At 45.3% G+C, this 24,164-nt stretch overlaps 1 protein-coding gene across 21 annotated transcripts in view; it reads right to left on the bottom strand.

Moving 5' to 3' along the window:
• The window catches only part of UNC80 (unc-80 subunit of NALCN channel complex), a 152,390-nt gene that overhangs the window by 54,268 nt on the left and 73,958 nt on the right, over window positions 1-24,164 (bottom strand). For 20 of the 21 annotated variants that reach the window (XM_083154462.1, XM_083154464.1, XM_083154458.1 and 17 more), the window contains 13 exons: window positions 22,476-22,570; window positions 21,399-21,599; window positions 18,343-18,450; window positions 17,224-17,362; window positions 16,274-16,455; window positions 16,051-16,182; window positions 15,496-15,682; window positions 10,718-10,849; window positions 10,479-10,622; window positions 8,546-8,646; window positions 4,694-4,780; window positions 1,812-1,995; window positions 1,617-1,711 (listed from right to left, as the gene is read on the bottom strand). In XM_083154462.1, coding sequence (XP_083010588.1) covers window positions 1,617-1,711; window positions 1,812-1,995; window positions 4,694-4,780; window positions 8,546-8,646; window positions 10,479-10,622; window positions 10,718-10,849; window positions 15,496-15,682; window positions 16,051-16,182; window positions 16,274-16,455; window positions 17,224-17,362; window positions 18,343-18,450; window positions 21,399-21,599; window positions 22,476-22,570 — 1,787 coding nt within the window. The remainder of the gene's footprint in view (window positions 1-1,616; window positions 1,712-1,811; window positions 1,996-4,693; window positions 4,781-8,545; window positions 8,647-10,478; window positions 10,623-10,717; window positions 10,850-15,495; window positions 15,683-16,050; window positions 16,183-16,273; window positions 16,456-17,223; window positions 17,363-18,342; window positions 18,451-21,398; window positions 21,600-22,475; window positions 22,571-24,164) is intronic. The other variant, XM_083154445.1, reaches the window with a different exon arrangement.

The following is a 24,164-nucleotide window of genomic DNA, read 5'->3' as shown; positions in this document are numbered from 1 at the left end:
CGGCTCAAAAAACAGTGAAAAGCCCCATGTCGACCTTTTGACTTTCGACCTAGACACTGTCGAACTAATGACCTGTCTACCTTTTCCCATGTCGACTTAGACCCATGTCGACCTTTTCCCATGTCGACATAATGGTGTCGACCTAACGACTGTCGACCATCATGCTGTAGACCAAATGACCGCATCCCTCTATTATACACGTATTGTGCATTATTCACTATATAGTAGTCGTGTCATTTTCACGGAAGAGCAACGACTCCGGGATTTATATAAAGACACTAGAAAAAAACAGAGGGAATCTACAAATGTAGAACAATATACTTCTATATCTGCCCGTGCCCATTGAGAAAGCATAGGTGACTTACGGCAGCACCATGAAATGCGTTGGGTACTGCCCTCAGGTGGATTCAGATAAGCACTGATTCGCTTTTATTGTATGCAGTGGCGTAACTATAGCCCCGCAGCCCCCGCGGTGGCGGGGAGGCGCTGAGGGGCTGTGGGCGCCGATATGCGGGGCTATAGTTACAACTATGTTTAACACACCCCCCCCCCTTACCCCTCCGCAAGCCGCCGCAAGCGCCGTTGCATTCAGGGTCCCGACTCCAGTCCCGGCCGCAGCGCAGATCTTGCTGCAGTACTTCTAATGAAAAATAACTATCAGAAAATGGCTGCCCCCTAACAGCAGACAGTTTTTTGGGATGCTAGAGGAGGCGCGGGCCTCCTCTAGCATCCCTTATGGTCATTATAGAACTGCAGGAGAAGACGGAGACGGAGCCGGCTGCCGGACCCTGAATGCGGCGGCGGTGGCACGCGGAGGGGTAAGGGGTGGTTTTAACTTAACTTGGGAAGGTGGGTGGGAGGGGTAGGGGGGGCGGCGCTGCCGATATCGGCGGGGGGGCGCATAAATTCTAGCTACGCCGCTGATTGTATGCAGAATGTAACTGTGTGTATGGAACTTCCTTTTTACTTTACTATAATGACAATACATATGTGTCCATGTACATCTAGCCTCTGTTCGTTACAAACAGCCCCTCTAGTGGTGCCAACTTAGCATGTCAGGCGAATAAGACGCACAATCAGCTTCTGCTGATTAAAATGGTATCTGGCATGTCTATAATCAGTACAGTATGTCAATGCGACTGTATCTGAATTAGAAATGGAATGTAGCAAATTGTATAGAGGTACAGCTAGTCGCACACATATAGGCATGCTGCATATTATTTCAATCATCAGATGCTGCTTGTGCATCCTATTTGCTCCGTTTTGCAAATAAGATTCTATTTTAATGGAAAAAGTTGCAAATAAGATGCTCAGCACTACAAACAGAGCTTGGCGTTATGTAAAACGTGACTTGTATCGAATGTATGTTGGCATATCTGTATGCAATGTTTTTAAGGTATTTAAGATCTACCTGGAGAAAACTGGTCTTTGGAACTGTTTATATAGTCATACAAATTAAGCAGAGTTTTTATTTGATTTTGGTACGGAACACGTAATGTTTCTCTGCATATTTTGGTGTTGTGTTGTGTTATTGCTGTAGGTGGCGCCCTTCCTTCTATTTGATATCTCTCATTTTGTCCTTTGTTACATTCTTATTCGCCAGATTCTTGTCTCACCTTTAGCAGAGCTTCGAACTGAGTGTCTTCATGCACCGGCAGCTGGGTAGGTATGTCACACTCATTCTGTCCGTGAACGACTAGTGTCTTTGTACCTGCACAAACAGCAGAACACATCAGTAACACAATGCCAGTGATGTTCACACTCATCAACCAGTGAGAGAAATGACGGAGAAGGACCTGGTGATCCCTCACCTGGCATCGAGGCTGTGACGAGAAGTTTCACCTCACATTGCTCCTTCTTCATCGTTTGCTTCAGGTCTTTAAAGAACAGACCTTCCACATAGCCAACTACTTCCCACAGGAAGGTCAGGGTGGCAGAGATGGCATCCATGCCCCACTCGCATGGGGTACGGACAAAGTACATAATTAGGCCAACCTAAGAGAAAGAGAGGTTCATAGGGATTAGGGACAGGCAAGGACTGATAAAGTATCTGTCAAGTATATGATGGTCTTACACCAGGGCTGGCCAAACGGATCTTGATATCTACCAACGGTACATGTTTTTCAAATAACCAAGCTTAGGGGTGGCCAAACCGGTCCTGAAGATCTACCAACAGTTCATGTGTGTCAGGCCACCTGTAGTAGGAATGAATGCAGCAGGTTTGATAATGTGACAGTTAGTAATGACTACAGCTATACACCAGATAGGTGATCTGGAAAATGTAACAGTTAGTAATGACTACAGCTGTGCACCAGCTAGGTGATCTGGGACATGTGACAGTTAGTAATGACTACAGCTGTACATCAGCTAGGTGATCTGGGGAATGTGACAGTTAGTAATGACTACAGCTGTGCACCAGCTAGGTGATCTGGGACATGTGACAGTTAGTAATGACTACAGCTGTGCACCAGCTAGGTGATCTGGGGAATGTGACAGTTAGTAATGACTACAGCTGTGCACCAGCAAGGTGATCTGGGGAATGTGACAGTTAGTAATGACGGTACTTGTTTCCTAGCACGGCCACACCGATTTAGATCGGGGTGGTCGTGACGGAAAAATCGGGTCGATCGCATCGCATGCGATTTGGTCGCATGCGATGCGATCGACGCGACCGACCGATTTTGGACCCGATTTTTTTCATTGAATCCAATGTAAATTGGGTCCCTGGGACCCAATTTTACATTGGATTAAATTAAAAAAATTCCAAACCCCCCCAAATGTAAGCGCGTAAACTCCAGCCCACGATAGACGACAACCCGAAGCGTGGCGAGCGCAGCGAGCCCGCAAGGGGCGGCGGTACGCGTCCTCCGACCTTTTCATGCCCTACTATCCACTAGGGCGTGGAGTGAGAATAGAATAGTGTGGCGAGCGCAGCGAGCCACCGAGCCCGAAGCGTGGCGAGCGCAGCGAGCCCCGCGAGGGGACGCGGATACCTTCACAGGTAAACGCGTCCCTTCGCGGGCTTCACAGGTGTCCGCGTCGCCATGGACACCTGTGAAGCCCGCAAGGGGACGCGTATAACTGTGAAGGTATCCGCGTCCGCTCGCCACGCTTCGGGCTCGGTGGCTCGCTGCGCTCGCCACACTATTATATTCTCACTCCACGCCCTAGTGGATAGTAGGGCATGAAAAGGTCGGAGGACGCGTACCGCCGCCCCTCGCGGGCTCGCTGCGCTCGCCACGCTTCGGGTTGGCGTCTATCGTGGGGTGACGACGGGGACATCTATAATGTGAAATGGGTCATATTGGCCCATTTCACATTTTTTCACAATTTTTCACCATTTCAATGTTAAAAAATATTTTAACATTGAAGCCTATGCAAAAATCGGGGGCATCGCGTCGCATCGCGTCGGGACCAATGTTAATGGTCCCGACTGACGCGATGCCCCCGATATTTTAACTTTCCCGACAAGATTTCAATGTTAAAATATTTTTTAACATTGAAGCCTATGGAAATATCGGGGGCATCGCGTCGGTCGCGTCGGGACAATGTTAATGGTCCCGACCGACGCGATGCCCCCGATATTGTATCATAGCCGGCAAAATGGACCTGATTTCAAAAGAAATCGGGTCCATCGGGGGTAATCGTGTCCCTTAAGTAAGGGACACGATTACTCCAGATTGTGGCCGTGATAGGAAACAAGTACCGTAATGACTACAGCTGTGCATCAGCTAGGTGATTTAGAAAAAGAGGACCGTTGGTAGATCTTGAGGACCGGTTTTGCCAGTCCTGACCTAGCTGGTGCACAGCTGTAGTCATTACTAACTGTCACATTCCCCAGATCACCTAGCTGGTGCACAGCTGTAGTCATTACTAACTGTCACATTCCCCAGATCACCTAGCTGGTGCACAGCTGTAGTCATTACTAACTGTCACATTCCCCAGATCACCTAGCTGGTGCACAGCTGTAGTCATTACTAACTGTCACATTCCCCAGATCACCTAGCTGGTGCACAGCTGTAGTCATTACTAACTGTCACATTCCCCAGATCACCTAGCTGGTGCACAGCTGTAGTCATTACTAACTGTCACATTCCCCAGATCACCTAGCTGGTGCACAGCTGTAGTCATTACTAACTGTCACATTCCCCAGATCACCTAGCTGGTGCACAGCTGTAGTCATTACTAACTGTCACATTCCCCAGATCACCTAGCTGGTGCACAGCTGTAGTCATTACTAACTGTCACATTTTCAAACCTGCTGCATTCATTCCTACTATAGATCCACAGGTTCCCAGAGACACATGAACTGTTGGTAGATCCTGAGGACAGGTTTGGCCGCCCCTGCTGTAGATCCGTTACAGTCCATTAAAGTCTTATTAATGACAGTTGTGGAGAGGGCCAGATTCAGTAAAACACAAAAAGCAACCCAGTTTGTGTCTGGAGCAACCTTGTTTCTGTGCAGGGTAAATACTGGCTGCTTTTGCCTGTAGCCCATAGATGTTTGACAGCTGTATATGTACACTGCAATTCAGATTTCAGTTTGAACACACCCCACCTGCACAGTCTAAAGCTCTCTGCACATGTTACATCTGGCCCACCTGCGGCACAGCATGGCTTTACCCATTTGTGTGCTTTGTTTTCTTTGCTAACAAAGCTGAAGGCCCACAATACACTTATGTGCTACGTTTACCAAATAGTTGAAAAGGATGTGCGAGGTTTGTGCGGGGAAGTCGCCGATGTTCAGTAGCAGCTTCCTCAGCATGTAGATCAGCTCATCCTGCAATGATTATAGAGAGGCGTTATCAGATGGGGAATCCCAGGGCACACAGCTATGACTGCTGAGCCTACAGACAAGACGGGAACGTTCATTTTTACAAGAAAAGTAAGTATATTGTAAGTGCACTGAAAGTCACAATGTTTATTTTTAAGATTTAACTTTTATTTTATTCATTAAAAGGTGAAATATTTAAAATATGAAAAAGATAAAGAAATAAATATAGTTTAAAACATCAATGACCCCTGCTCCCCAAACAAAATTATTGTAGGGTTCTCTTATCCCTGTATGCTTCCTATATGCTTTATATTAGCACTTTTCTCCCTGTTCAGTTTAAGGAAGAGATATTTTGTGCTCAAATGTTGCGAATTTCTATATTGCAATAGATCTTTATGTATCAGATCTTGTCTTTTCTGATTCTCTCAGATTAATGTGTGTGTTTAGAGTTTAATTTCGTTACATTCGATTGATGTAGCAAACTGACATCTCATATTTTCTGCAGACAGATTTTGTCAAATATTTTGCAGAGAGAAGTACAGTTTTTTGTTATTATATATATCTCTCATGCAGCTGTACTATAGTTCATAGATCATGATAGATTATACCTTGCGGGCTGACAGGGGCTGTGGGTTGGCTGTCAGAAATTGTATTGGTGTTATTATGATTTTATTGTTACTGACAGTATTTTGCATAACCGCAAATTATGCCCACTGTATTATATATTACAGTACTTGGGGTTTAAGTTTTAATATTACTAATTGCACAGAGGTAATGGATAATTGATAACCTCTTTATTCCGTGCTCATGTATTGGATAGGCACTGATTGTATTATGATTAACTGTCGCTGTATATGTCTCCAAGGCCAAACATTGTCTATTTATTATACAGATTATAAGTTTTAAGATGTACAGACACTGAGCTATATCTGGTATTGGTGCTATTCAGTAAGCGATTATGTAACCCAGCTCATAAATCAGAAGGTGTCTGACAGACGTTCTGCCTTATGCAATGTGGCTTTCTGGAGTATTTTATTGCTGACAGTAATTCAAATACACGGTGTTTGTGCCTGCTGCACTAAGTGTTATAATACCTTGTGCTTAGGTTCTCTTTTCACGGATTGTGCAAATGTAATATACAGTAAATAACCATTTTACACTGTTTATTAATGTGCAGATATTGCTTTTCAAGTGTACATTCACTGAGCTATATCTGGTATATATGCTATATAAATGATAGTCATACAACCCAGCTCATAAGATGGAGATAAATGGTTATTATTATGTTTGGTATGCTGCGGTAAATGTGAAAAAACTGCCGCTGACAGTTATTTCATAAATGTTATTATTGCCCACTGCGTTTAGTATCGCCGTATTGCGGGCTTGTTTAACAGTTCTCCGGCGGCTATGAGTCGGCTGTAACAAGCCAGAGAATATGCTCATACCGCCGCTGTCTATTAGGAATGTCCGGGCAGCTCCGTGTCTCACGGGCTGCACGGAGGCTGTGAGCCGGCTCCTGTCAGCCGGACAAGCACCCACGCCGCTTCTGTCACTGTATCCCGGCTACTGGTACAGACTGCTTAACTCCGTAACACATCACATACATTTCATTTCATTTCATTTCTACAACATTGAGTGCATTTTTAAAGAAGCATAAGAAAGGGAGCTGAGGTCATTGCTAGCCAACGACCGTTTCACCAAGCTTCCTCAGGGTTGATGCCCTGAGAAAGCTTGGTGAAACGGTCGTTGGCTAGCAATGACCTCAGCTCCCTTTCTTATGCTTCTTTAAAAATGCACTCAATGTTGTAGAAATGAAATGAAATGTATGTGATGTGTTACGGAGTTAAGCAGTCTGTACCAGTAGCCGGGATACAGTGACAGAAGCGGCGTGGGTGCGTGTCCGGCTGACAGGAGCCGGCTCACAGCCTCCGTGCAGCCCGTGAGACACGGAGCTGCCCGGACATTCATAATAGACAGCGGCGGTATGAGCATATTCTCTGGCTTGTTACAGCCGACTCATAGCCGCCGGAGAACTGTTAAACAAGCCCGCAATACGGCGATACTAAACGCAGTGGGCAATAATAACATTTATGAAATAACTGTCAGCGGCAGTTTTTTCACATTTACCGCAGCATACCAAACATAATAATAACCATTTATCTCCATCTTATGAGCTGGGTTGTATGACTATCATTTATATAGCATATATACCAGATATAGCTCAGTGAATGTACACTTGAAAAGCAATATCTGCATATTAATAAACAGTGTAAAATGGTTATTTACTGTATATTACATTTGCACAATCCGTGAAAAGAGAACCTAAGCACAAGGTATTATAACACTTAGTGCAGCAGGCACAAACACCGTGTATTTGAATTACTGTCAGCAATAAAATACTCCAGAAAGCCACATTGCATAAGGCAGAACGTCTGTCAGACACCTTCTGATTTATGAGCTGGGTTACATAATCGCTTACTGAATAGCACCAATACCAGATATAGCTCAGTGTCTGTACATCTTAAAACTTATAATCTGAGACATATACAGCGACAGTTAATCATAATACAATCAGTGCCTTTCCAATACATGAGCACGGAATAAAGAGGTTATCAATTATCCATTACCTCTGTGCAATTAGTAATATTAAAACTTAAACCCCAAGTACTGTAATATATAATACAGTGGGCATAATTTGCGGTTATGTAAAATACTGTCAGTAACAATAAAATCATAATAACACCAATACAATTTCTGACAGCCAACCCACAGCCCCTGTCAGCCCGCAAGGTATAATCTATCATGATCTATGAACTATAGTACAGCTGCATGAGAGATATATATAATAACAAAAAACTGTACTTCTCTCTGCAAAATATTTGACAAAATCTGTCTGCAGAAAATATGAGATGTCAGTTTGCTACATCAATCGAATGTAACGAAATTAAACTCTAAACACACACATTAATAGAATAGAACAGAATCAGAAAAGACAAGATCTGATACATAAAGATCTAGGGCCTCATTCGAGTTCACTCTTTCTGACAAAATCCTTCTTAGATGGACAAAACCATGTGCACTGCAGGGGGGCAGATGTAACATGTACAGATAGAAATAGATTTGGTGATTTTTTGGTGATTCTTTGCAGGGTAAATACTGGCTGCTTTATTTTAACACTGCAATATAGATCTCACTTTGAAGTAAAACCCCACCCAAATCTAATTCGATCTGCACAAGTTACATCTGCCCCCTGCAGTGCACATGGTTTTGTCCATCTAAGAAGGATTTTGTCTGAAAGAGTGAACTCGAATAAGGCCCCTATTGCAATATAGAAATTCGCAACATTTGAGCACAAAATATCTCTTCCTTAAACTGAACAGGGAGAAAAGTGCTAATATAAAGCATATAGGAAGCATACAGGGATAAGAGAACCCTACAATAATTTTGTTTGGGGAGCAGGGGTCATTGATATTTTAAACTATATTTCTTTCTTTATCTTTTTCATATTTTAAATATTTCACCTTTTAATGAATAAAATAAAAGTTAAATCTTAAAAATAAACATTGTGACTTTCAGTGCACTTACAATATACTTACTTTTCTTGTAAAAATGTGTGTCTTTGCTTAAGTAGTAGGTGGCACCTCCTTTTTGAAAAAATATAGGGGAATTTCCCCAAGGAATACTCATATTAGAGGAGATAGGACAGTCTCACAAATATAAAAGACTGGTGCGGGAATCATTCTTTGTGTTTGTATAAGACGGGAACGTTACCTGTCGGTTACTGATAGTCAGCTTCTCCAGGAAATGTCGCAGGACAGTGGATGGATCCTCGATTAGGCAATTCCAGAGCACTTGCTGGGCTACTGCGCTCACTACGTGACCAATCAGAAAGGAGCAATGTAACGTACAGACTTAATTCTGCGCAGTCAAGAGCCACTGGCTGATTTAGATTTAAAGCCCTGAGCAACAACTAAACCTGTAATGGCTAACCTTGACGCTCCAGCTGTTGTTGAACTACACATCTCAGCATGCCCTGCATCAGTTTTAGCAAGGCCAAATAGTAAAACTGTAGCAGGGAATGCTTTGATGTGTAGTTCAACAACAGCTGGAGTGTCAAGGTTAGCCATCACTGAACTAAACAGTTCTTAGAAAAGTTAAAAGTTGAAGTATTATGTACACACCAGAGATATTAGTATATAGGGCCATTACAGAAACTCAAAGTAGTCCTGGTATATGTCTAATAATGTTCCTCACTGGAGTTAAAGTAACAATGGATGTCACGATGATCAATGATATTACTAGGATGGCGTCAATTGCAGATTGGAAGTGGCTATGATTAAATGGACCCTGTTGAAAACTTGAGCTAACAACAAGAATATCACTTTTTTGTTTATTAATGAGACTAATTAGTAGAGCCAGGATTATATGCATTTGCATATTTTCATATGCATTTGCATATTTTGCCCATTCTCACTGGTTATTGCATATTTTACCTAAAATCTAGTGATGGTGCGTATTTTAGGCCTCACCTTCTTCCCACCCACGAGTCACAGCACTGCTTTGCCCTGCTGCTGCTGGCCAGGTAGTGGTAGTGTGTGCAGGCTGGGGCAATATGTGCGCAGTGTGGGGAACCTTGGATGTACGATATATCTGACACTGCTCTAGGCTGCCAATCCATGTTGATAAAAGTCAGTCGGGGCGGATGCTATTACAAAGCTCCTGAACCTTTGCCTGCCCCTGGCCTGAGACTTTACACCAAGCGGCAGACTTCTGCAGCAGAGGCGGCGGGCGGAAGGGTTGTGACATCCTGAGGCGCGGGAGGAAGTCATAGTGAGTATGCGGCGCAGGGAGGAAGTCTTCCACTGCGCCGCCCTCACACGCTGTGCTGACATTTGATCCATCGGCGCTGGAGATGAGGGTCCATGTAGTTGATGAAAGAAGAGCTTTGGACGCTGCAGTCTGCTGTAGCAGCCAGGAAGTAAAAAAATCCTGTGTACAGAACTAGACATCTGCAGATGCTGTGGGCCTAGTTTTGAGGTTTATTTGCAACTAATTGTATGCTGATTTTTAAAGAAATAAGTTAAAAATAACTTTTTTTTTATTATTTAATGTAGCATATTTTAACACTTTTCATGCATATTTTAAGTATTTTTCATGCATATTTGCATGCATATTTCAAGCTTTTTATGTTGCATATCATCCTGTCTCTACTAATTAGCATCCATGAGGATGTGCAAGACACCCGTCGCTAAGGCCAGGAAACCTCTGTGCAACTGCTATATGGTGGTAACACACCTCCGCTTTCACAAACAGAGGCCGCCTCCTCCTCCCCACCCTCCGAACAACAACAAACTGTCAATCATCCTACATCCTGTGTCACCAGACCCAGTTCACGCACACTGACAGGAAGGTTCCTGTGCATGTTTAAGGCAGACAGATAACTGGCACTTTGCACATCAGGAAGCAACTCCAACCACATCTGAAGAACCCCCAGACTGTAATAACTTTAACAACCAATTACCTTTATTGTGTTACACTAATGATAACACAGCAACAGTTAAGACCAATTTAGTATAGAACCGTGATTCTGAATACTAGTTTTCACATTGTAGCGCACCATTGGCGACTTGTTGCACTTATAAGAAAAAAATCCACAGATTGCCACTGAGTGCATCATGGTTCAAAGCTTGTAGAAATGTTTTACCTGCAACTCCGTCTTCCCGAACATCTCCATCCTCCATCAAATGAACAATTGGCAGGACAGCGGCGCAAATGCACGCAGGAAACACGGGCTGCGGAGGCTGGGACATGTGATGGTTTGCAGTGTGATCGGTGGCATGTTCCTCATCTGAAATATGGATTATGGAGAATGAGGCGGCGCTGTGTACGCGCTGAGGAAGCAAACATCGATTACATCTCAGATAATTAGAGGCGGATATGCACCTTCTGCGCTCACAGCAGAGCGTATGGACCACACAGAGCCACGGCGGAACGAGTAGTTGCGGTGAGAGGTGCTCGACGTGCAGGACGGACTGACGGACAGACGGCGGGAATTCAGAATCGTGGCTTCTTCTACTGGCGGATAAAAATATAGAGGTGAAACCTGCGCTCGCCACCGGCGCAGTGACACACAGTCATCTGAACCGCTTGCTTTCATCGCAGATATATTCGCGTAAAACGTTTGCTAAAGTGGACGGAGATAAAGTACCAGCCAATCGGCCCCTAACTGTCATCTGTTACACCACCTGGACACTGGCAGTTAGGACCTGATTGGTTGGTATTTTATCTCGCCCCACTTTATCTCTCGCCAAGCTTTCATACATCTCCCACCAGTCATATACATCTGAGACTCAGGATATCACCAAAGGAACTGAACGGTACACAGTATAATATTACTTTACTTAAAACTCTTTAAAATAAGGGGATATGGTCGCTAGGTTGACACTATAAAGGTTGACATGCATTAGGTCCACCACTAAAGGTCGACGGGGCATAGGTGGACACATGAAATAGGTCCAAATGGCTAAGGTAGACATGGTTGGGCAGTCGACACTGTCAAAAGGTTGATACAAGTTTTTCACGTTTTTTTCAGCCAACTTGTGCCGACAAGCAGTATTTCATACTGTACCATCCACTAGGGAAAGGGTCCTCAAATTATTTTGCTCTGGGACCCCATCAAACAATAAAAATAATGACAGGACCCCAGCACGTTACTGCAGAATGTCATCACATCACACGTGTAGAGTCAGCAGACAGCACATACATGGCAGCATTGTGGAGGCACAGAGTGATGGGAGGAGTCTGATATACCATAACCCATCACATCACAGGTGTAGTCAGCAGACAGCACGTACATGGCAGCATTGTGGGGGCACAGAGTGATGGGAGGAGTCTGATATACCATAACCCATCACATCACAGGTGTAGTCAGCAGACAGCACGTACATGGCAGCATTGTGGGGGCACAGACTGATGGGAGGAGTCTAATATACCATAACCCATCACATCACATGTGTAGTCAGCAGACAGCACACACATGGCAACATTGTGGAGGCACAGAGTGATGGGAGGAGTCTAATATACCATAACCCATCACATCACATGTGTAGTCAGCAGACAGCACACACATGGCAGCATTGTGGAGGCACAGAGTGATGGGAGGAGTCTGATATACCATAACCCATCACATCACAGGTGTAGTCAGCAGACAGCACATACATGGCAGCATTGTGGAGGCACAGAGTGATGGGAGGAGTCTAATATACCATAACCCATCACATCACACCACACGTGTAGTCAGCAGACAGCACATACATGGCAGCATTGTGGGGGCACAGAGTGATGGGAGGAGTCTGATATACCATAACCCATCACATCACAGGTGTAGTCAGCAGACAGCACGTACATGGCAGCATTGTGGGGGCACAGACTGATGGGAGGAGTCTAATATACCATAACCCATCACATCACATGTGTAGAGTCAGCAGACAGCACATACATGGCAGCATTGTGGAGGCACAGAGTGATGGGAGGAGTCTGATATACCATAACCCATCACATCACATGTGTAGTCAGCAGACAGCACACACATGGCAACATTGTGGAGGCACAGAGTGATGGGAGGAGTCTAATATACCATAACCCATCACATCACATGTGTAGTCAGCAGACAGCACACACATGGCAGCATTGTGGAGGCACAGAGTGATGGGAGGAGTCTGATTTACCATAACCCATCACATCACATGTGTAGTCAGCAGACAGCACATACATGGCAGCATTGTGGGGGCACAGAGTGATGGGAGGAGTCTAATATACCATAACCCATGACATCACATGTGTAGTCAGCAGACAGCACATACATGGCAGCATTGTGGAGGCACAGAGTGATGGGAGGAGTCTAATATACCATAACCCATCACATCACATCTGTAGTCAGCAGGCAGCACATACATGGCAGCATTGTGGAGGCACAGAGTGATGGGAGGAGTCTGATATACCATAACCCATCACATCACATGTGTAGTCAGCAGGCAGCACATACATGGCAGCATTGTGGAGGCACAGAGTGATGGGAGGAGTCTGATATACCATAACCCATCACATCACATGTGTAGTCAGCAGGCAGCACATACATGGCAGCATTGTGGAGGCACAGAGTGATGGGAGGAGTCTGATATACCATAACCCATCACATCACATGTGTAGTCAGCAGACAGCACACACATGGCAGCATTGTGGAGGCACAGAGTGATGGGAGGAGTCTGATATACCATAACCCATCACATCACATGTGTAGTCAGCAGACAGCACACACATGGCAGCATTGTGGAGGCACAGAGTGATGGGAGGAGTCTGATATACCATAACCCATCACATCACAGGTGTAGTCAGCAGACAGCACATACATGGCAGCATTGTGGAGGCACAGAGTGATGGGAGGAGTCTAAAATAACAGACAATCCAACACCTTTTAGACTCCTTCAATCACTTACTGAGATTAGAAAAGTCATCAGCCTTATGGTGAGCAATATGGAGTCGTGACCCCATGCTGAGGAGGTCGGGACCCACTTTGGGGTCAGGACTCACAGTTTGAGAACCGCTACACTAGGGCATAGAGGTAACAATCTCAAGCTCCCAGGTATCAATCTCAAAAGATATGATAAACTTGCAGGCCTCGTCAAGGCTTCTGATACCGGAAGTCCTACACTGCATGACAACAGCACCCAAATCTGGGCCATATAATTGTCTACTGTAAGGCTACATGATAACAGCACTTACCAATATATCTAAGTTGGGAGCCAGCCTATCAGGAGTTACCCCTAAATCCTCCGTGTGGCACTACAGGAACCAGCATGCCTCTTGCATATAAAAACAGTGGTGAGAGCTGCTCAATCAAACTAGTAATGCCCATGTGCTGCAAGGGAGGGGGATTTAACCCCCAGCGCACCAAAGGGCATTAGTAATAAGATTTGAAAAACCAACATAATAGAGGGTCATTCAACAACCTCATGCTCCCAAGTATCAATCGCACACTCCCTGGTATCAATCTCACGCTTCCAGGTAACAATCTCACGCTTCCAGGTAACAATCCCACGCTTCCAGGTATTAATCTCACGCTCCCAGGTATCAATCTCACGCTTCCAGGTATCAATCTCACGCTTCCAGGTATCAATCTCACGCTCCCAGGTATCAATCTCACGCTCCATGGTATCAATCTCACGCTCCCAGGTATCAATCCCACGCTTCCAGGTATCAATCTCACGCTCCCAGGTATCAATCTCACGCTCCCAGGTATCAATCTCACGCTCCCAGGTATCAATCTCACGCTCCCAGGTATCAATCTCAAGCTCCCACGTATCAATCTCACGCTTCCAGGTATCAATCTCACGCTCCATGGTATCAATCTCACGCTCCCAGGTATCAATCTCACGCTCCCAGGTATCAATCTCACGCTTCCAGGTATCAATCGCACGCTCCCAGGTAACAATCTCACGCTTCCAGGTAACAATCTCACGCTCCCAGGTATCAATCTCACGCTCCCAGGTATCAATCTCACGCTCCCAGGTAACAATCTCATGCTCCATGGTATCAATCTCACGCTCCATGGTATCAATCTCACGCTCCCAGGTATCAATCTCACGCTCACAGGTATCAATCTCACGCTCCCAGGTATCAATCTCACGCTCCCAGGTATCAATCTCACGCTCCCAGGTATCAATCTCACGCTTCCAGGTATCAATTGCACGCTCCCTGGTATCAATCGCACGCTCCCAGGTATCAATCTCACGCTTCCAGGTAACAATCCCACGCTTCCAGGTATTAATCTCACGCTCCCAGGTATCAATCTCACGCTTCCAGGTATCAATCTCACGCTTCCAGGTATCAATCTCACGCTCCCAGGTATCAATCTCACGCTCCCAGGTATCAATCTCACACTTCCAGGTATCAATCTCACGCTCCATGGTATCAATCTCACGCTCCCAGGTATCAATCCCACGCTTCCAGGTATTAATCTCACGCTCCCAGGTATCAATCTCACGCTCCCAGGTATCAATCTCACGCTCCCAGGTATCAATCTCACGCTCCCACGTATCAATCTCAAGCTCCCACGTATCAATCTCACGCTTCCAGGTATCAATCTCACGCTTCCAGGTATCAATCTCACGCTCCATGGTATCAATCTCACGCTCCATGGTATCAATCTCACGCTCCCAGGTATCAATCTCACGCTCCCAGGTATCAATCTCACGCTTCCAGGTATCAATCGCACACTCCCTGGTATCAATCGCACGCTCCCAGGTATCAATCTCACGCTTCCAGGTAACAATCTCACGCTCCCAGGTATCAATCTCACGCTCCCAGGTATCAATCTCACGCTCCCAGGTAACAATCTCACGCTCCATGGTATCAATCTCACGCTCCATGGTATCAATCTCACGCTCCCAGGTATCAATCTCACGCTCCCAGGTATCAATCTCACGCTCCCAGGTATCAATCTCACGCTCCCAGGTATCAATCTCACGCTTCCAGGTATCAATTGCACACTCCCTGGTATCAATCGCACGCTCCCAGGTATCAATCTCACGCTTCCAGGTAACAATCTCACGCTCCCAGGTATCAATCTCACGCTCCCAGGTATCAATCTCACGCTCCCAGGTAACAATCTCACGCTCCCACGTATCAATCTCACGCTCCCAGGTATCAATCTCAGAGCGCACCTTCCTCTTCTTGTTCAGAGTTAGGGGAGCAGGTTGGTTCGTAGCATGCCTCCTGGGTGACTGGTATGGCTGTGATCAGACTGGCCTCCCTGCCTAATCGCTTCTTCTCTTCTTCCTGCTGGAGGTTCTTGAGAATGTGCTCAGCTCGCTGGTGGGACCGGGACACGGCACGAGCAGAGAACGATTTCTGATGTTCGACAGACAGTAAAAACGAATGAATTAGTATGATGTTAGTATGATGTTACACTGATGTTACACTGTAAACCAGAATATAAAGAGATTAATGTAAGACAACTGGCCGTAAGAAAAGTATTGTTTTCTATAACAAAAATAGGAGCCTAGTACAATAATCTTCAACATATAACTAGTGGCGGCTCCAGGGGAGGGGGGCTGCAGCACAGCTAAAAATTCAAATAGTGGAGCCACGCCCACTACCATTAAGACAGTTTGGAATGGCAGTTGGTGGCAGTTAGTGTGACTCTTGTATTTAAATTTTGATCTGAGCTGCAGCCCCGCCCCCTCTGTACCCTCCCCTTCATACAACCATCTACTTACAGACTGGTCTTCACTGATTGGGTCTTGGACACTTCCGCTGCTCTGCGGGACCCAGGGTGGGTCAAACATTGGCACAGAGGGCATGCCCAGGATGGGAGAGGGCAAAGTGAAATTAATGCTGGGAGGAGGAATCTGTCAATTCAAAATAATGAGTTTCAGATTTTTTTCGGACCAATTTTTACACATTTCTGTACAATGTCCCCAGATCATGATTCCTGCAAACCTTATAGATCTGCTGAGCTCCTTCCTCCATCCGAGGCCACACCTGATACCTGAACCTCCACAGAGTGTGGAACTTCAGAATAGCATTCAGTCTCTGCCCTGCCTCTGGGTGCTGGAACTCAGAGGTTAACATCTCGGAGACGGCATCTGGAACCTTCACAGCACAAAGCAGGAACATGGCCGCTGCAAGAACACAATGGTTTTATTTATAACTAACTTTATAGACTTTGGTAATGTAAATCTAGCTGGTGTGTTTTATTCAGTGTCGGGGGGGTAGCTGGGGTCCGCCCAGCATTTCATGGGCGTGCCCACTGAAAGGCCGGACGTACCCCTGCGGATGTATGCCTGCCCATACCTGCTCGAGGCGGGTCCCCAATTCGGCCAACATCGATCAAGCCCTGGGAGCAAACAGCTTTGGGGAGTTTCACACTCATCGGGCTGTTCGCTCCAGGAGGGGCAGGCAGGGGGGTGGCAGCAGGGGAACGTCCAGCGTTTTATGGGCGCGCCACGGAAACTAAAACAGGATATATGCATTGCAGTGTTGTGTATATAATGGATGCAGTGTGTGCAGTGCACGACTGCCCTTGAGTCAGAGTCAGTTCCAGCTTCTTGACATAAGGAGTCATCCTGCAAACACCTAGAGGGGGTTTCCAGTTGCCCCCATCTGGCCTATGATGATTTGATATTGTAGTCAGTCCCCTGAAGAGGGACCAACCACATAATTGTATGCAGCAGCAGATCTATTTGTCCTCTCTCGTCCAATCAGAGTGCTCCCACCGCCCCCAGCTGGCACAGCCCCTACCTGGACATTACTACTGTAGCGTTCCCTGACTGTGGTGTCTACAAACATCCCGAATCTAAAACCATGTACCAGGTGCCCAATCCCAGCGAGGGCGTATCAGTAAGATTTATATCCACAAGACCCCTGCGGGAGGAGAGAGAACGTCTTACCTGCGGCCCCGGCCATGTGCTCATCCACACTCAGCAGGAGCTCCCATGCAGCCGGTTGTATGTCCCCATACATCTCCTCCGTCAGTATCGGGGCTGCCTTAATCAGCAAGGACAGAGGAGCAGGGGACAAGCTCATAACCTGAGTGACAAGGGAAGATGAGTTATTTATAAAGAACAACTATAGTCCTGGGAATAATACTCACCTGTAACCATTAGCAACATAAAGCTGTGCAACATTAGCAAAGTTATTGCTTACATAAACATATTGGCGGTCACATAGACAGCTCATGCAACCTGGCCAATGGGAAGCACAGAGAGTCACATGGCATCCCAGAGGAGGTGTCATTGGTGTGACAGACAACGGCATGCTCAGTGCAATTGTTAACCCTAACGACTGCTGCAAATATGACATCAGTCAGAGTGGCATCCAATGACACCACCAGACCCTGGCGCATTGCTGTGTATGCAGGGACTGCTGACCACGCATGTGCGGGTGCAATGGCCTGGGAGGAATCCACTCCTGGTCATTTCTGATAAGAGTAGCCCATAGGCCACTGCAGCTAATGCCATCCTTTGCCAGAGCCAGTCTAGAATATTCCAGAGCTCGGTAAATTTAACAAAGATTCAGCCTCCAGAGAACCCTAGGGAGCTGATTTTGCATTGGAACACAGGGAACCACAGCACATATCTCTGATAACTGCAGTGTTCCCCCTGTACACATATAATATTTGGGGTAACCTCTAAAAATTGTGTGGTGGAAGGAAAGAAGATAGGAAAAGGGGTCCTGCTGGCGTTTATGTGTACTGGGCATTATTTCTGGTGGCAGCGCACTCCTTCGTGTTCCTAGCTCAGATGGCGCTGGCGATGGTTAGCATTACTGTCTAACAGTGTAAGGTCATGGGTTCGATTCCCACCATGGCCCAACTGTGTGGAGTTTGTATATTCTCCCCATGCTTGAGTGGGCTTCCTCCGAGTACTCCGGTTTCCTCCCACAATCCAAAAATATACTGGTAGGTTAATTGATACAACCATTACAATCCATGTGCACCTTAAAAAAATATTTACATCCTGCTTTACATCTGGTCTTAGTATAGTAGGTGATGAAGACGAGTAACGCACCTGATGCCTAATATATTTCAGCATTCCGCTGTCCTTCTTTCCCTCCAGGTTGGCTTCTGTAACTCTCTTCTTAAGGGATGGGGTCCGCAGACAGGATTTGTCTGAGCACTGTGGGAACAAAACACATGGGGGAAATATACTAAGATGGGAGTTCTATTTCACCTGGGATGTTGCTTTTTATTTATGTAGCCCCGCCTAGAAGATAATGGATAGAATCCGATTGGTTGCCCATAGCAACATCCCATGTGAAATAGAACGCTCATCTTAGTAAATTTCCCCCTTGAATACATGTCTAGATTACTTAACAGTCAGATATGCACACTGCCAGGGCTGCCATAGGAAATTGTGGGGCTCAGGACTGGGGTCCCTGCAGCCCCCCGATGGTATACACTGAATGACTGAGGGGATTGTTTAATTAAGATGGGCCTCAAATAATTGCCTCACTTAGGACCCCATGAGCTCTAAATCACCCTCCGATATGGACCCACTATGATAATAATTGACACTGGCTAGTTCTGAGGTGTGGAGTCTAATGGGCACTGGCGTATTTGGAATGGGTGCGCTACTTTTTTCAATACTTATCCTCACATCAGCAGCAGCATTGTAGAAATCACCAGGAAAATGGTGTGATGACCACTTACCTGGCGTTTTGCATATATGCAGAAAGATAATCACTGGGAAAATGGACACGGCACCATTTTCCCAAATACTTTTGCATGCGCAGTAGACTGTGGGACAGCATTAGGTTCCCCTAGTGTCCAGAGTCCACAGCGCTGCAGGTTAGAGAGGAGGGTCCCAGACTTGTTAGAAGCTCTCTGTGTTTTGCTAGGAGATTTTGTCAGCAGAAATCCACTTGCTGCACCCATACTCCACAGACAACACAGTATTTAATGCCGCTCAGGAACTCACCCATCTAGTGCATATTTGGGGTGAGTATGTCATACCCCTATCTAGCACTTCTGTGAGGGGTTCTAGTTTCCAGTAGCCAGTGCCAGCATGAACCACCCAGTCACTGCACAGAACTGAATGGAGGATTGCTGGTTGGCTGAGAATGAGGGGGCATATTGTACCATGTGTCGACATGTCTAGGAAGGCTTGCTAGTCTTCTTATAATAATATTATCTATTCTTTAACCATTACCCACACAAACTGCCTCTGGGGTACAGGGAATGACCCTGTTCTTTAAGCCCATGCCTGGGGATTCCTTTGGGGATACCCCATGGAATACTTCGTGAAATGCACGTAAAATAATTAGTGAGGTGCACATGTGGAATATTTAGTTAAACGCACGTGGAATATTTAGTGAAACGCATGTAGTATTTTCGAGAGGTCTACATGTGGAATATTTAGTAAAACGCACGCAGAATATTTAGTAAGGTGCACATGTGGAATATTTAGTGAGGTGCACATATGAAATACTTAGTGAAACGCACGTGGAATATTTAGTGAGGTGCATATGTGGAATATTTAGTGAAATGCACGTGGAATATTTAGTGAGGTGCACATATGAAATATTTAGTGAAACGCACATGGAATATTTAGTGAAGCACACATGTGAAATATTTAGTGAGGTGCAAATTTGGAATGCTTACTCAAACAAACGTGGAATATTTCGTGAGGTGCACATATGGAATACTTAGTGAAATGCACATGGAATATTTAGTGAAGCACACATGTGAAATATTTAGTTAGGTGCACATGTGGAATACTTAGTGAAACAAACATGGAATATTTAGTGAGGTACATATGTGGAATACTTAGTGAAATGCACATGGAAATTTTGTGAGGTGCACATGTGGAATACTTAGTGAAACACATTTGGAATATTAAGAGAGGTGCGAGTGTGAAAAATTGAGTGAAATGCATGTGGAATATTTAGTGAGGTGTACATGTGGAATTTTTAGTGAGGCCCACATGTGGAATATTTTGTGAAACACAAGTGGAATACTTAGTGAAAGGCACATGTGGAATATTTAGTGAGGTGCATATATGGAATACTTCGTGAAACGCACGTGGAATATTTAGTGAGGTGCACATGTGAAATACTTAGTGAAACGCACATGGAAAATTTAGTGAGGTGCACATATGGAATACTTAGTGAAATGCACATGGAATATTTAGTGAAGCACACATGTGAAATATTTAGTTAGGTGCACATGTGGAATACTTAGTGAAACAAACATGGAATATTTAGTGAGGTACACATGTGAAATACTTAGTGAAATGCACGTGGAAATTTAGTGAGGTGCACATGTGGAATACTTAGTGAAACGCATGTGGAATATTTAGTGAAGCACACATGTGAAATATTTAGTTAGGTGCACATGTGGAATACTTAGTGAAACAAACATGGAATATTTAGTGAGGTACACATGTGAAATACTTAGTGAAATGCACGTGGAAATTTAGTGAGGTGCACATGTGGAATACTTAGTGAAACACATGTGGAATATTTAGTGAGGTGCATATGTGGAATATTTAGTAAAATGCAGGTGGAATATTTAGTGAGGTGCACGTGTGGAATATTTAGTGAGAGGCACATGTGGAATATTTAGTGAGGGGCACATGTGGAATATTTATTGAAGTGCATATGAGGAATATTTAGTAAAACGCACGTGGAATATTTAGTGAGGTGCACATGTGGAATATTTAGTGTGGTGCACATGTGGAATACCTAGTGAAACACATGTGGAATATTTAGTGAAGCACACATGGAATATTTAGGGAAGCACACATGGAGCATTTAGGGAAGTGCACATGGAATATTTAGGGAATCGCACATGGAATATTTAGGGAAGCGCACATGGAATATTTTGGGAAGCACACATGGAATATTTAGCGAAGAGCACATGGAATATTTAGCGAAGAGAACATGGAATATTTAGTGAGGTGCACATGTGAAATACTTAGTGAAGCGCACATGGAATATTTAGTGAGGCACACATGTAAAATACTTAGTGAAATGCACATGGAATATTTAGGTAGGCGCACATGTGGAATGTTTAGTGAGGCACACATTTGGAATATTTAGGGAACTGCACATGGAATGAACAAACCTCTTTCCCTTTCTTGCCTCTGATTCCTGAGCCACAACCCTGGTGGTCTTCTTTGTGCGAGTCCACCGTGTCTCCATAAAGCAACTTGATGGCTCTGACTAATCGGGCACACGAGCGACTGTGATGCAAGTAGCAGTGTGGATGGCAGTAATCCACGTGGGTACATATGAAGCTTTGTTGGTTGCATAAAAGGATCATTACCTGACAAATGAAAGTTATAAGTAAATGTATATACAAATGCAAAACAAACATTGAGTACAATGTATTCATACTAAATGAGTTCATTTTATGTCTATGGCATATTGTAAGGCTACTTTTTACTAATGAACTTTCTCAATCGGCTGGTATACAGTATTGTTCACAGTATTTATGTGCTTCACTCCTCATCTTGCCACTCTAGCCTGTTAACTGTGATCCCCTCCTGGGTGTTCCAAAGGGCAATGTGCCTGGTGTTTCTCTCATAATTCCAGTACCCTTCAGCCTTGTGCGTCTTCCCTGATAACATGAACTTGGATAACTGGGATTTAATGCTACTTGATGCAGCATTATAATGTGTTCTCAGATCAGCGGTGACCGAAGATGCAGCACTCTTGGGACTATGCAGGTGGATTGAGCCAGGGCCGTAAATAGGGACCACTGCTGTTGCCATCACATCGGGTGTGATGCCCTGGGGGTAGTTAGAGGAGTACTTGCCCACTGCTGCAGTCCACGTCCTGCTCCTGATCATACTTAGTGTGGACTTAGATGTTATATCTTTTCCCCAAGTGCTGTGGAAGCTTTTCTGAAGTTTGGGCAACTAGGTAGCTAAGAGCAGCTTATTAGTGACCCAAAAATCATGGCCTACCCTTCACCTACCAGGGGCATTTAGTTATGATCGCTTGAGCACTGTTCAGCACAGGGCACAGCAGTGCCTGTTATGGGATGATCAAGCTATTTAATTTTTATGGTGGTGCGCATCTTTGTGTAAGAGTTGGACCTTGGCCATTTCTTGTTGCATTGAAAGCAGGTATTAGGTGTTAACTAAATTCTGCGGACTTCTCCTAGACGTGAGCTTAATACATCTCACATAGTACTTACGTGCAACCAGGACATGTTACGGTGGTAGCTTTCTTCGGTGCTAATGTTGCCATCTGGCTCAATGCTGGGCTCGCTAGTGCTCCAGGGGCTCCCTTCTTCTCCGAAACAAACATTACAACAAGCCGTAAGGTTACACAACAAGAACTGTCATGGCAGCAGATTTTCACCCAGCAAAGCCCAGCCATGCACAGATGGTATCACCACAGAGCAATGCAACACATCAACCCAACTCCCACCCCTACTGATCGCTAGCTGGGTTGGCAAATGACAAGCACATCTATCGGCACATGTCCCCTTTTTTCAAGGGGATGGGACAAGAAAAAAAAATGGAGAACGAATTCCCTGCATCTTAGAGATGCTGCAAACCGTACAGTAGATCTGCAAAGAACATTGTGGCCATGAGTCTACGCTGAGAATTGCATCTATACTCGATCGGGCTGCTTCTACAATAGGTTATATGGGAGTAACTACATACAGTACAACCTTACTTGTAATATTATTTTCTCTCACATTTAAAAATATTATTGAGGACATGTTCAGGGTGTCAACCACCCGGCTGTAATTCCCTAGGCATTTAAGAGCGTTAATAACATAAAAAAAAGTGATTATTCATCGAAGATTCAGGAGATCTGTGGTATCAGGGGCATCCCCAGAATTTATCCCAATATTACATAAAGGGCTAAATACAATTTACTAATGAAAATACGCTAGGATTTGGCGTATTCGTAGGCAGTCATATGCAAATATGACTGCCTATGTGTATTTTAAACTATGTCAAAAATATGCCAATTTGTATTCATATTTACGGCATACTGTATTCATATTTCTATTTACAAATACAAATGCATACGCCATCAAAAGAATACAAGTACAGATGGAGCAGGGCTTGTTATTGCTGGCGGAGCGCCAGGACCGTGTCCCTGGCGATCCGCCAGCAATCTGGCGCTCTGGCTGAATGAGACGCTCGTGCGTCTCCCACGCACGAGCGTCTCAATAGCCGGGCGGCGAGGCGGCGCGGCGGGTGCAGTCCTGCCCGTCTCCAGCTTCAGGGAGACGGGCAGGGCTGCGGGGGGCTGCGGGGGGGCGGTGTGGACCGGCGGGGACCCGGGGAAGCCGGCGGGGACCCGGGCAAAAGCTCCGTCGGAACGGGACGCGCGTGCACCTCGTGCACGCGCGTCCCCTTCCGACATACAGATGGCGCGGGGCGGGGGATGGCGGGTGGCGAGTCCTCCGCCATCCCCAGCAAAGACAAGCCCTGCGCTATCTGTAGGAATCACCAATTAGTCAAACGGTGATTCCTAATTTACTATGTCATTTACATTTGACCCCCCCCCCGTATTTTGGGAACCAGGACCGGCCCTTGAGTCTGGGGCCAGTTTTCAAAATTGTGGGGAACCCCTACTTGGTTTGTTCCATGGCTTTTTAAAACCAGGACCGGCTCTTTGAGCCCGGGGCTGGTTATGACCGTGGGGGGGGGGGGGATCCCATGCCATTTTTATTTAATCCGTGCAGGCTGTCAACTCGTAGTTGTATTTAGCGGCCGTATATGCGGCCGCTAAATACGAATACGGTGGCATATGGCAGAATACGAATCAGTAAATATGGCAGATTAGTAAATCTGTCCTATTTATGATTCATATTTTTCCGTAAACACGACCAATGCCAGTTGTATGAATTCGTATTCACCAT

This window comes from Crinia signifera, chromosome 7 (genome assembly GCF_055691185.1).
Source record: "Crinia signifera chromosome 7, ASM5569118v1, whole genome shotgun sequence".
Lineage (NCBI taxonomy): Eukaryota > Metazoa > Chordata > Amphibia > Anura > Myobatrachidae > Crinia > Crinia signifera.
The sequence above is the reverse complement of the archived record's forward strand: the minus strand, read 5'-3'. Positions and strand labels throughout refer to the sequence as shown.